Source organism: Somniosus microcephalus, chromosome 5, assembly GCF_052327205.1.
Source record: "Somniosus microcephalus isolate GS21.2 chromosome 5, FLI_Smic_1.0, whole genome shotgun sequence".
Classification (NCBI taxonomy): domain Eukaryota; kingdom Metazoa; phylum Chordata; class Chondrichthyes; order Squaliformes; family Somniosidae; genus Somniosus; species Somniosus microcephalus.
This window is the reverse complement of record NC_140991.1, coordinates 283364923-283378905: the sequence shown is the minus strand read 5'-3', so window position 1 is coordinate 283378905 and position 13983 is coordinate 283364923. Positions and strand designations below refer to the sequence as shown.

The 13983-nt window shown below is 45.3% G+C and overlaps 1 protein-coding gene across 2 annotated transcripts in view; it reads left to right on the top strand.

Annotated features, from left to right (window-relative positions):
- sh3bp5b (SH3-domain binding protein 5b (BTK-associated)) overlaps positions 1–13983 on the top strand; it is an 84469-nt gene that overhangs the window by 18285 nt on the left and 52201 nt on the right. For both annotated transcript variants that reach the window (XM_085989034.1, XM_085989033.1), the window contains exon 2: positions 12486–12548. In XM_085989034.1, coding sequence (XP_085845160.1) covers positions 12486–12548 — 63 coding nt within the window. The remainder of the gene's footprint in view (positions 1–12485; positions 12549–13983) is intronic.

The window sequence follows — 13983 nt, the reverse complement described above, 5'->3', positions numbered from 1 at the left end:
AAGGGCGTTCTCCCCCGTGTGCTAGGCCATAATACAGGAAACTTTCTGATATCCGGCACTGACGGGACCGAGCTGGTGCCGTACCATCAAAACTGCCGTACAAACCAGCGCTAATGTTAAAACATACGAGCTTTTCAGCTCCGTATGAATCAACAAACCCTGTTGCTTAGCAACAGCTTCAAAACAGTCCGCGCAGCTTAAAAGCGTCTCTGTAGCTAAGCAACAGCTTCAGCCAGACACTTGCAGAGCCTGACTGGGGAAAAAAAAGCAACGAGAAGTAAAAAAACTTATAGGAAACGGCTCCTAAATTTTGCCGGTAGATAGAGTTTTCCGGACATTTAACCTCCGGTTTAATGAAAGTTTCCTGTAATCCCTCAACCAGCATCACTAAAACAGATTATCTGGTCATTTACCTCATTGCTGTTTGTGGGACCTTGCTGTTGGCAAATTGGCTGCCGCGTTTCCCTACATTACAACAGTGACTACCCTTCAAAAGTATTTAATTGGCTGTGAAGAGCTTTGGGACATCTGGAGATTGTGAAAGGCGCTATATAAATGCCAGTTCTTTTTTTCCAAATGCTAAAGCTAAATAATATAATTCAGTGCTATTGCATTTTGGAAGTCTGGTGCCAAGATTACTAGCAATCCATTTACCATTTATTGTCAGGACTTTGGAAAGAACCCAATGAGCAGAAGGCACAGATGCTGTGTAACAAGGCACCATCGACTTGATCAGTCAGGACCAATAACTAATTATCACCTGATTTTTACATGAGTCTTGCCAATAGTAGCAAAATCTGGTTCCATGTAAGAGAAAGAAGCAGTCAGCCAATGTCTTCCTGTCTTCGCTTGTTTGAAGGTTTGTGGTTGGGAAAACTTAAGGTGAGGAAAATTATTCCTGGGTTTTATAAATGAATTGCAGAATGTAATTCCAATCTTTATTTAATATCTATTATCTGTGAAAAGACTTGGCTAGCTCTTGTGCTTCTTGAGGTATATTTGGTTAAATTTTAATTCCAATCCCCCAATTCCAACCACCTCGTTTTTAATTAAAAAAAAATCTAATCCTTGCCTCATTACCTCATAGTTTTGCGATTGCTGCAGTATTCTGAGATTGTCATGTGCTTCTTATCTGGGTATCCCACTTACAAAGTGCCATAAAAAGATTACTGCATGGTGAGTGGAGGGCCGGCTGTAGGCTTTTCGTGCAAAGTCCTTCCATGGTCAGTGAGCTCCCATTTTTGTTCACATGTTGTCATGTACAGTCAAAACACAAACCCTCCTCTGTAATTGTGGAACTAGAACATTTCATATCATTGCACAATGATCATTGGAGGGCATCAGGGATTGATCTTGTGTTTCAGTCTTGTTGTATAAATCTTGATGTATTCCAGCATCTGCAGTATTTTGCTTTTGATGTATTGTGTGGTGTTTTTGCTATCTCTAAAAGAAAATGATGCACAATTCCAAAAGAAAATTAAGTAGTTTAATTAGTGTCAGCTGTGGCTCAGTTGGTAGCACTCTCGCCTCTGAGTCAGAAGGTTGTGGGTTCAAGACCCACTCCAGGGACTTGAGCACAAAAATCTAGGCTGACTCTCCAGTGCAATGCTGAGGGAGCGCTGCACTGTCGGAGGTGCCATCTTTCAGATGAGACATTAAACTGCTCTCTCAGGTGAACGTAAAAGATCCCATGGTTCTATTTCGAAGAAGAGCAGGGGAGTTATCCCCGATGTCCTGGCCAATATTTATCCCTCAATCAACATCACTAAAAAAACAGATTATCTGGTCATTATCACATTGCTGTTTGTGGGGGTTTGCTGTGTGCATTTCCTACATTACAACAGTGACGATACTCCAAAAGTACTTCATTGGCTGTAAAGCACTTTGAGATGTCTGGCGGTCATGACAGTTGCTATATAAATGCAAGTCTTTCTTTTTATTCAGTGACCTCTTTATTTCTGCAATTGAGGGATTGTTATCACACAGATTGAGTGGTTGGGATTTACCATCTTATTTAATTAACTAGGCTGGGACTTTTATTAAAATGTAAAGATATTGAGGTAAGCAGGTTGTATAATTAAATCGTGTCCAATTAACTAGGAAGACTCTAAACTATTGTTTTTGGTGGAAGGGATAGGCTTTCTTCCAGTGAAAAGCATGAAAGCACGATCACACGGACATGCAGACCTCATTCTGTTTGCTCTTGTTCCTTTGGCTATCATCTTTGGAAACAGTAGGAGTTGTGGTATAATTTGTACCAAATGAACCAGTGCATCTGCAAAATGTCAAAATTCCAAAATTCTTGCTTTTTCTTTCAGTCTCACCAATTTTAAATGTCTGGTTATACTGACAAAACCACGAGAATTAGTGGCCAAATCCTGAAAAGAAACCAGCTGAAGACTCTCTTCTATTCATTACATCTGTTGTGTAATGTTGCAAAGTCACAGTTATAGCTTTGCACTCTACCCTAAAACCAATGCGTAGGATAGAGAACAGTTCCGTAATGTGACATTTATTTATTTATTTATTTTATTCATTGATGGGATGTGGGCGTCGCTGGCTGGCTAGGCCTGCATTTAGTGCCCATCCCTAATTGCCCTCGAGAAGATGGTGGTGAGCCGCCGCCTTGAACCGCTGCAGTCCATATGGTGTAGGTACACCCACAATGCTGTTAGGAAGGGAGTTCCAGGATTTTGGCCCAGCGACAGTGAAGGAACGGCGATACAGGTCCAAGTCAGGATGGTGTGTGGCTTGGAGGGGAACTTGGAGGTGGTGATGTTCCCATGTGTCTGCTGCCCTTGTCCTTTTAAGTGGTAGAGGTCGCTGGTTTGGAAGGTGCTGTTGAAGGAGCTTTGGCGAGTTGCTGCAGTGCATCTTGTAGATGGTACACACTGCAGCCACAGTGCGCCGGTGGTGGAGGGAGTGAATGTTGAAGGTGGTGGATGGAGTGCCAATCAAGCGGGCTGCTTTATCCTGAATGGTGTCGAGCTTCTTGAGTGTTGTTGGAGCTGCACTCATCCAGGCAAGTGGAGAGTATTCCATCACACTCCTGACTTGTGCCTTGTAGATGGTGGAAAGGCTTTGGGGAGTCAGGAGGTGAGACACTCGCCACAGAATTCCCAGCCTCTGGCCTGCTCTTGTAGCCACAGTATTTATATGGCTGGTCCAGTTCAGTTACTGATCAATGGTAACCCTAATGGGGCGGACTGCATGGCGGGATCTTTAACCCGCCTCACAATGGGTGGAAGAGGGTTGGGGGGAGGGGATAAATCAGTAAATATATGACACCCGACCCAAACGGCTGCGAACGCACCTACTTCCGGTTTAACCATGACGGGTTTGGGGGCATCAGAGTAACCCGCTCTGGAGAGGCGGGTCAGTGATTATAATATTTAAGTGAGGCTCCGATCCTCAGATTTTGGGAGCCATTTGAATTTAGCGGCAGTGGGTTGAGTTTGCCAGGGCTTGGGAAACCTGGCAGCTGAGGGGAAACCTTCTGCTGCAATCTAATGACCCCCCCCCCCCCCCCTGCAATCTGCCAATGCCCCTCCTGTGATTTTCAGACCCCCCCCCCCCCCCCCCGGCGATTTTCCGTCCCTTCCCATGATTTTACGAACCCTCCCTGCGGCCTTCCAACCGCTACCCCCATACACGATCTGCTGACACCCTCCCCACCCCATCAACGGTCTGCTGACACCCCCCTCCCCCGCCGCAGTCTGCCGGCACCCTGCCCCCCACAGACTGCCGACAACCCCACCCCCACCCCCGCTGCCCCGGCGAATTCCCTCTGCGCTCTGCCGACCCCCAAGTGATCTTCTGATGCCTCAGTGCTCTGCCTACCTCCACCACTATGCCCCAATCTTTCCCTCCCTCCCCCTCGCCTTGCTGCCGTGCCTAGATCTTTTCCAATCTCAATCTGGCTGGCTGCCGGGTGGGCAATGGAGTAAAAAAAAATTATAATGAAGTCCTGCCGTTAAATTTGGCAGGACTTCCACGTTCCCCGACATGTCCAGGTTTCCTGGTCACAAACGCCCCCCTCCCCATAAATAGCGGGGCCTATGTGTTAATCACGGCACATACAAACTTTAACAGACTGTGGTTTCATTATCAACCCCCAGCAGATGGTTGCTGTAACCACCAAACATGTTGGTTCCTTCTTGTCTTTTTTAGAAGTTTGAAACTTCCGGTCCTCTGTGGTTTGGTTTGCAACTTTAATAGAAACATAATGATTATGAATTTGAAATGTTGATGTAACAGATTGGTTGGCCCAACTCATTGGGACTGAGTTTGAATCTAGCCCAGAGCAATGGGATGGAAGTCTCCATCCTCTGCTGACTGTAAAGGCCCAACAAGAAACAGCTTTGCCAGCCCCAACCCAGTTCCCTGTGGGCATAGGTTCACAGTGCAAAACAGTCACAATTTGGCACATATTTGGTAGGCATTTGGTTTGATCTTCACTGCTGCTTGTTCAACTCCCTCACAGGCTCAGTAGCTCCTAAAGAGTCAGTTCCTCTCTCTGTTGTCACAGCTGGTTATTGGAAGATGTGAGAGTGGTGGATTACAAAAAGAAAGACATGATATACTCCACAAAACCAGCACCATAAATGGGAGTGAATCATGTCACCTATGGTCATGGGTTCAAGTCCCACTCCAGAGACTTGAGCCCATAATCTAGGCTGACATTTCACTGCAGTACTGAGGGAGTGCTGCAGTCTGAGGTGCTGTCTTTTGGATGAGAAGTTAAATGCAGGCCCCCTCAGGTGGACGTTAAAGAACCCAAAGCACTATTTTGACAAAGAGCTGGTGAGCTCTCCCGGTGTCCTGACCAATATTTATAAAGAAAGAAATATTTATCCCTCAACCAACACGTAAAAGCGGATTATCTGGTCATTATCTCATTGCTGTTTGCGGGATCTTGCTGTGCGCAAATTGGCTGCTGCATTTTCTACATTACAACAGTGACTACACTTCAAAAGTACTTCATTGGCTGTGAAGCGCTTTAGGAAGTCCTGAAGTCATGCAAGTTCTTGCTTTCCTTTTATGGAAGAAAAGCCACTTATTAGTTTTATTATTTCTAAACTGTACGCCAGGCTGTTTGTGGGAAATGAGTCCTTTTAAACATCGGTCTGTCCGTTTTGTGGAAATATTTGCCGTGGGATTTAGTTCTGCCAATAGTATTCCATGTGCGATAATATGCTTTGATTTCTTGTAGCCACTGACTATTTATCTAGTTTTTTCCCAAATTAAGAGGAGGTCTTTCATTGCCCATTTTTGATGCTGTCCCTCCTGATTCCTTTTGCTAAGGACATAAATGGAGCAGGTTTCTGGATTCCATCATTCTCTGTGTTTTGCCTCTGTGATAAATCCATGTAGCGAGACAAGGACTCGAAGAGGCGATATCGTAGAATTAGCACGAGTACTTTATTAACAGAGTAACAAACATCATGCCTGCATCCTGGCATTTCACCTTTGCTGACCTTGACAGGAAGCAAACCTCTGACCTTAACAGGATGCAAACCTCTGACCTTAACAGCAGCATTGGCTACAGCACCACCTGGTGGATAACCTTAATCATAACATCCAGATTACTATATCCCTCCCCCCTTAAGATTTCAGTATGAATTTCTTAACAAACAACCATTCCTGAGGGTCACATAAGGAGTCTCCATTCATCATGTTCCAGACTTGACGAATCTAACAGTTCAGTATCAATCTCTCTGGTGGCTTGCGAGGCCTTTGTGAACGTCTAACGGTAAAGTCCCTGCTTGTTTGTGGTGAAGCCACCAGCTGCTCCTGAGCAGTGCTTAGAGTATCTGACTCTGCAACGATGGTTTCCTCTTGATGAATAGGTTCCTGTGGAATTGTCTCTGTCCCTGGTGGTGGCACCACAGATGCACTTGGATAACTGGGGGCAACCCTGTCTTTAGTCATTGCATCTGGAACCTTCATTTCAATTTCCCCTTGTCTGGGAAGTATCTGATCTACATGTCTGCGTACTACCCTACCATCTCCCAACATGACCTTGTATGATACTGGACCTGTCATTGAGTCTATGAAGCCAGGAATCCACTTTGGTCTATAACTGAAATTCCTGGTAAGGACTGCATCTCCTTCTCCAAAACTTTGGCTCTTTTTGTTCTTTTGTCATGGTTCTCTTTTTGTTTGTTTTGTCTGTTTTCCATTTTCCTTTTTAGGTCTGGGTGGACAAGGTCAAGAGTGGAGCGTAGTCTACGACCTAATAACATCTCAGCAGGAGAGAGTCCTGTGGTGGATTGAGGTGTTATCCTGTAGCTGAACAGAACCCGTGACACTTTGGCTGCTAAACTCCCTTCTGCACTTTTTTTCATCATCTCCTTAAATGTTTGTACGGCTCTCTCCGCAAGTCCATTCGAGGACGGATGATATGGAGCCGAGGTCACCTGCACTATGCCATTTTTCTCAAGAACTCTTTTGTCTCTGTACTCACAAAACAAGTGGCATTGTCACTCACCACGATCTCCGGTAGCCCTTGATTACTGAAGCTCCGACACAGGCAGTCTATAGTAGTAGTGGCGGAAGCAGAATTTACAGGATAAACATCCATCCATTTGGAATGTGCATCAATGATTATGAGGAACATCTTCCCCATGAATGGACCCGCATAATCTAAGTGCAATCTTCTCCATGGTTTATCCGGCCACTCCCAGGGGTGGAGAGGAGCCGCTGCTGGTGCCTTCCGGTGTTCCTGACAAGTGCTGCATGTCTTGACTAGATTTTCTATCTCCTCATCTAGCTTTGGCCACCACAAGTAACTCCTAGCCAAGGCTTTCATACGCGAGACCCCAGGATGACACTGCTCTAGGATAGACTGTCATGCTGGCTGTGGAATAATCACTCGTGCTCCCCACAACACGCAACCATCCTGCACACTCAGCTCTGTTTTCCTGACACTGTAGGGTGTGAAGTCAGCCCCTTCCGGATGCTGTGGCCATCCCCTCACCACATATTCTTGAACTCTAGACAGTACTGGATCTTTACCTGTCCATGTCCTTACTTGCTCTGCAGTCACAAGTGCTGTGTCAGTGTCCTCCAACATCAAAACTCTGTCCTCTGGAGCTGCACGGATAGGTGTGCCTGGCAGTGGAAGACGGCTCAAGGCATCTGCGTTCCCATGGTACTTGCCCACCTTGTAGACGATGACATACTCATATGCCCTCAACGTCACTGCCCACCTCTGGATCCGGGGTGACACCATCTGTGGAACTGCTTTCATTTCATTGAAAAGAGAGAGAAGAGGTTTATGATCGGTGCATATGGTGAACTTCCTGCCATATATGTACTTGTGGAACCTCTGTAACCCAAACATTACTGTTAACCCCTCTTTGTCTAACTGGGAATAGTTTTTTTCCGCTGGTGTTAGAGTTCGGGACATAAACCCTATTGGTCTTTCAGTTCCATCTTCCATGCAGTGTGAAAGAACTGCCTCCACCCCATAAGGTGAAGCGTCACAAGAGAGAATGATGTCTTTCTCTGCATTGTAGTGAACCAGCACACCTGACAACAGCATCAGTTTCTTGGACTGTTCAAATGAAACCCCCTGCTCCTCTCCCCACTGCCACTGTGTCTCCTTGCGCAGTAGTTTGTGAAGAGGTGCTAACACAGTTGACAAGTTTGGTAAAAACCTGTTATAATAGTTCAGCAGTCCCAGGTAAGCTTTTAACTCAGCCATATTTGTAGGAGCAGGGGCGTCCTGCAGTGCTTGTACCTTCTCCTTGAGTGGATGGAGCCCGGTGGCGTCCACTCTGTGTCCCAGGAACACTGCCTCATTCCCCAGGAAAGTGCACTTACTCCTCTTGAGCCGGAACCCTGCCCTCTCCAATCTCTGTAGTACCTCTCTCGGAGTGCTCAGATGCTCCTGGTCGGTTCTTCCCGTCACCAGAATGTCATCCAGATAGATGGAAACATGTGGAATCCCTTGCAGTACACCTTCGATTGTCCTCTGGAAGATAGCTGGACTAGATGAGACACCAAACGGTAAGCGGTTATATGTAAACAAGCCCTTGTGTGTATTTATGGTGACATACTTCTTTGATTCGTCATCCAGTGTAATCTGCAAGTAGGCATGACTCATATCCAACTTTGTGAATTTCTTTCCTCCAGCCAGGTTTGCAAAGAGATCCTCTGTTTTGGGAATCAGATATTGCTCTAGTTTGGACACCCGATTGACTGTCAATTTATAGTCTCCACAGAGTCTTACCGAATTGTCCGGTTTTAAAACAGGTACTATGGGAGCTGCCCATTCCGAACATTTCACTGGCTCCAGTATGTTCTCTCTCAATAGACGGTCAAGCTCAGCCTCTATCTTTGGCTTCATGGCATAAGGCACAGGTCGTTGTTTAAAAAACCTTGGCAGTGCCTCCTTGTCTACATAAATCTTAGCTGGGGGGGCCATTAAATGTGCCAAGTTCCTCCTTGAACACATTCTCATGTTCACGCAACACTTCTTGCAAAGTCAACTGGTTGCCCGCATCTATTTGATGTACTGCTCCCCAGTCTAATTTAAGTTCTTTTATCCAGCCCCGACCTAACAGGTTTGGTCCGGTACCCGATACTATAACTACAGGTAGCTGTTCCACTGTGTCCCTGTGTTGCACAATTACCTTAGCTGTACCTAATGTCGCTACTCGTTCACCTGTATATGTTTTAAGATGCAGGGAGCAAGGCTTTAACTGTAGAACTTTTGCACGGTTCCACAATTTTGAGTACTCTGCCTTGTTCATTATGGTCACGCCGCACCCTGAATCCACTTCAAAGTTCACCTTAGAGTCATTTACTGTCAGTTGCAATGTGATAGGAGCCACTTTTGGAATGTTCTCTAACATGCTATACATTATGAACATGTCCTCTTCTTCCTCAGCTTCCCCGCTGATGTGGTGTGCTCCATGTTTTTTCACTTCTCTCCCTTGGTTTTGCTGTCCTCCCCCTTTTGGTTTGGATTCCTCCGCAGGTGATTTCACCCTGCAAGCTCGTTTTATGTGTCCTTGTTTCCCACACTTGTAGCACTTTTCCTCCAGAAACCAGCATTCACTCGCCAGGTGATCGCCCTTGCATCTATAACATGCCTTCACATGCTCACGTTGTGGTTTCTGACGCATGTTCAACTTGTGCACAACAACCTGACCTGCAGCTTGCATAGCATTAGCCCTGTCTGAACCCTGTATTTCTTTTACATCTTGGTTCGCTGTCTCTATGGCTTGAGCAAGTTCCAATGCTTTTTCATAACTAAGCCCAGTCTCGGAAAATAATCTACGCTGCATTTGGTCGTCCATAATTCCGCAAACTAGCCTATCTCACAGCATGTCCTTCAGGTTGTTCCCATAATTGCAATCTTGTGCTAATTTAGGCAACACCGCTACATAGTCCATTACGCTCTCTTTCTCTTTCCTGTTCCTTGAATTAAACTTGAACCGCTGTACAATCTCACTAGGCTTAGGGTTGAAATGTTCTTTTAGCAAAGCCACTAATTCAACAAATGATTTGTCTCCAGGCTTTTGAGGACTGAGCAGATTCTTCATCAAACTGTAGGTTTGGCTTCCCACTGAACTAAGCAGAATGGCTTTCCTTTTTCCGGCATCATTTATTTCATTTGCTTTGAAAAAATAACCCAACACTTCACAGTATTCCTCCCAGGTTTGTGCTTGACTATCAAAAGCGGAAACCGTTCCTACTGTGGCAGCCATGCTCTCTTCCAACTGGTAGCTAACTGCAGCTCGTGATTTTGTTGTTTAAACGTCCTGGCAGACTTCTCTTCTTTATCCAGGGTCCTGTTTTACCTCGTCGCCAAATGTGATAAATCCATGTAGTGAGATAAGGACTCGAAGAGGCGATATCGTAGAATTAGCACGAGTACTTTATTAACAGAGTAACAAACATCATGCCTGCATCCTGGCATTTCACCTTTGCTGACCTTGACAGGAAGCAAACCTCTGACCTTAGCAGCAGCATTGGCTACAGCACCACCTGGTGGATAACCTTAATCATAACATCCAGATTACTATAGCCTCATATTACAGTCAGTTGTTTTTTTAAAGTATCTGAATTTAGAAGCGCAGCATTCTGAAACAATGCTCCTCTTAATTCAAAGTCATCTAATACAAATTATCCAATAATTCAATTTTTTTTAGCACTGGATTCCCACTTTGTTGTGTTATTTACATTGCTTAATTCAAATTATTGGATAATTCAATTTTTAGTGCAAACAAACCAATGAGGAGTTATCTTAGTTTAATCGGGCGACACTGTTGAATTTAAGACTGCCATAGTTTCAATGGCAGTGTTGTATAATGCAGAACTACCCACGGGTTGAATCTTGACAAAAACAACCGGTTGGGTGAAGGAATTTTCATTTTCAGATGAGATTAAGCAAATGATACGTTTGTAGCTCAGCTCCGACAATCACGTCTGCTAACTTTGTTTCAGTGTGGTGTTACAATTTGTACAGTGACAATAGAATTCTACTTCCCCTGTGGGTTGCGGAGTAACAATGTTCCCTGGTAAAATATCCTTAAAGTTCAATGAGCTGCTGTGGATGGGTGCCCATTGCCACCTCTCCGGATTTTCCTTTCCATCCAAAGTCAATAGAGAGGAAAATGGGGAGAGCTGTATAACAGGCGGTCCATCTGCTATTGCCCATTTTATACTATTGACAAGTGGACGGAACTTTCAACTTTGGCGGGGAGGGGGGGAGTAAAATGGGCGTTAGTGGATCGGCTACTGCCTGTTTTACACCACCCCACCCCGCCCCCCCCTCACCCAAAGTTGGAAATTCCGGTCACGGTCTTGCTGTGTGAAAAATAAAATGGGGTGTGGTGTAAAATGGCTGCCGATTTGCTGTGAGCCCGTTTTGCGGCACTGGCGAAGACCAGTTTCACACCCGATAACTTTTTTTCATTCCTTGCTTTGCAATGTTCTAATATTAGAGGATGAGTGATCGTGACATCATTACTGCCAGTTGATTAGTGTCTAGGGTGACCGTATTTTCTAAATTGAATCTGTGGACACACAGGGCGAGAGCACAGCAAAGTAGCCAGGTTGGAAAATGTAGGTTGTGCAGTGTAACGAGGCAACATTTTTAGCAGCCTATATTTTAACAGTTGCACATATACACTACAAATGCAAAACAAATGTGAATATAATTACTGCGGATATGACATCACACTAGTGAAGCACATTCAGATACCTGATCTCCCCCCCCCCCCCCCCCCACAGTGTCTAGGATTACCGCCCCGCCCCCCCTTCCCCCAGTGACTGAGGTCACACCTGACCCTCTCAGTGTCTAGGATTACCGGCCCCCTTGAGGTCACACCAGACCCCCCCACCCCACAGTGTCTAGGATTACTCCCCCCCCCCCCCCCCCCCCCCCCCCCACACACAGTGACTGAGGTCACACCTGACTTGCTGTACTCCCAGCCGCTTCCAGCCCCGACAATCCAGCAGCACGAGCCTGACCGGAAACTCAAACAACAACTGGCACATCCGCAGAAAGACCGCCCAGTCGCGCATGCGCAGTGAGTCACTCTGGCCATTGTACAGGTTGTTGTTTAATTTAGCCTTAGACCGAAAACTGACAGCTCAGGGGAGTATGCTCACTGCCCGGGAGTACGCTCACTGCCCAGGGGGTTACGCTCACTGCCCAGGGGGTTACGCTCACTGCCCGGGGTACACTCACTGCCCAGGGGGGGTACACTCACTGCCCAGGGGGTTACGCTCACTGCCCAGGGGTTCGTTCAATGCCCAGGGGGTTACGCTCACTGCCCCGGGGGTACACTCAATGCCCAGGGGGGTACGCTCACTGCCCCAGGGGGTTATGCTCACTGCCCCGGGGGGTTACGCTCACTGTGCCCAGGGGGTTACGCTCACTGTGCCCAGGGGGTTACGCTCACTGTGCCCAGGGGGTTACGCTCACTGCCCAGGGGTACATTGTTTGCCCGGGGACACAGTACCTCACCCGGGAACTGTCCCCAGAAAACGGGGACGTATGGTCACCCCATTAGTGTCAAACTTTGTCTTGTGTAATACAAGTCTACAGATCTTTGCAAATTATCCAAGAGAGAGTTGCAAGTTTAATTCAAAATGTTGTTCATTGAGTAGTATAAAATTTATACAATTGAATCGTGGTACAGCACAGAATGCACAATACTTGCAGAAACACACATTGATGGACTGCAACACGTCTGTACATCTTGAGGTATTTAAGTCCAACACGATAAGGATGATCCGTATTTTAAATTGCTAGATTTAAGAGCCTCAAAGGCAAGTATTTCCTTTTGAGTTTGCATTTTTTGCATTTGATATTAAGGAGAGAGGAATTTCACAATGCAAGGAATCTCAACAATGTGTGTGGGGGTGGGGGTTTGGGAAGGAATTTTGAAAATGTGGCCAGTTAAATTTTTAAATCTTTGACTCTCTGTTTCGAGTCTTTATCCATTTCCCTAATTGTGTTCTAGGGGGAACTTGAGAAGCTGAACCAGTCGACAGATGCTATTAATCGTCAGGAAACCGAACTAGAGGTAAAGCTGATATGAATTTATTCCTACGTTGTAGTTCGGGATGCGTTCTGTGTATTGGGACTGGTTTACACTGAGCGTGCTTTATATATCTAATTATAACAGGTGGCCAACATCACCCTCGAGTGTTGCTACTTTCGTTGACTTAACAGACCAAAGTTCATCCAATGGAATCCCTTATAAAACTGCAGTTGTGTATGTGTTGCCTCTTGAACATCCCAGCCTTCAATTTACTTTATAATATGATGGCTTTCTTTTTAAGGGTCTGCCTTTTACTTGTAAGATATTGGTTACCCAGGCAACCAGACCAGCTTTCACAGGATTCATCATCCTGGACAGGCACATTTTAAAACCTCAACCCCCAAAACATAAAAATCATGCTTTAATATATAATTTTGTTTTTGTTTTCCTGCTATCTTACAGTGTTAAAATACCTTTTTGGTTTAGTTTTACGCATGTGGTAATTAAATCTGTTCACCTGGTTGACCAGAATTGTCACCACACCATTGATGCAACGCTGTGTGAAAAGTTATTCTTGTCTGTCTTCATTTTGGTTCTAAAGTAATTCACAATATAACTTTAAAAGAATGACACTAGAACCCAGACTGACTCAAATTTATAAAACAACAAATCACAACTAAATAATCTCTCTTTTTAAAGTACTTTATCAAAAAAAAAGCTAGTTTTTTCCTCCTAGTTTCTGTTGATCATGATAACCTGGCCTGTCTCCAAGGGGAGGAGCCTGGGATTTACAAGCAGCTGCCAATCTAGAGACAGACTTTTTCCAACAACAGTAATTAGCCTCTAATTGATCTCAGGATGTGCCTGTTGAGAGTGCGTCACCACTGAGTAACGGAGCAGGTAGAGGATTAGGTTTCAACAAAGCTGTAGTTACAGTTTATGTCCTTATAGGGACAGGACAAGTTAAGCATAGCTCTGCCATAGCACTCTTTCCTCAAGGTAGTCCCGTTGCTCCTGTGTGTGTATTTTGGCTATCTTATTTTAATATAAAAACTATTTATATAATAATACACAGTGCATTATGTGGTAAGACACTCTTGTCATTATCAGACAGCACATACTCAGACCTAGCATGAGCAATGCCACTGGAGAACAACCAGTATTTGCTTAGGATCAGAGTGACAAGCCACATGAATGTTGACTGGGACCAGATTCTTAGCCACCTGACCCTGCAGGTGACTGTCACCAAATGTGAGAAACTTTGATGTTATATCTCTGTAAATGAAGGACATTAGAAAACTTCTTTATTAAGTTGGAGCTATTTTGGGACGTCCAAGGCGAGCCACCCTGCTTTTCGGACTTTTTAAGTTCACCTGAAAGCCTCAGTTTAACGTCTCATCCAAAAGAACTTGCCCCAGACAGTGCAGCACTCCTTCAGTACTGCCCTGGAGTGTCAGCCTAGATTATGTGCTCAAGC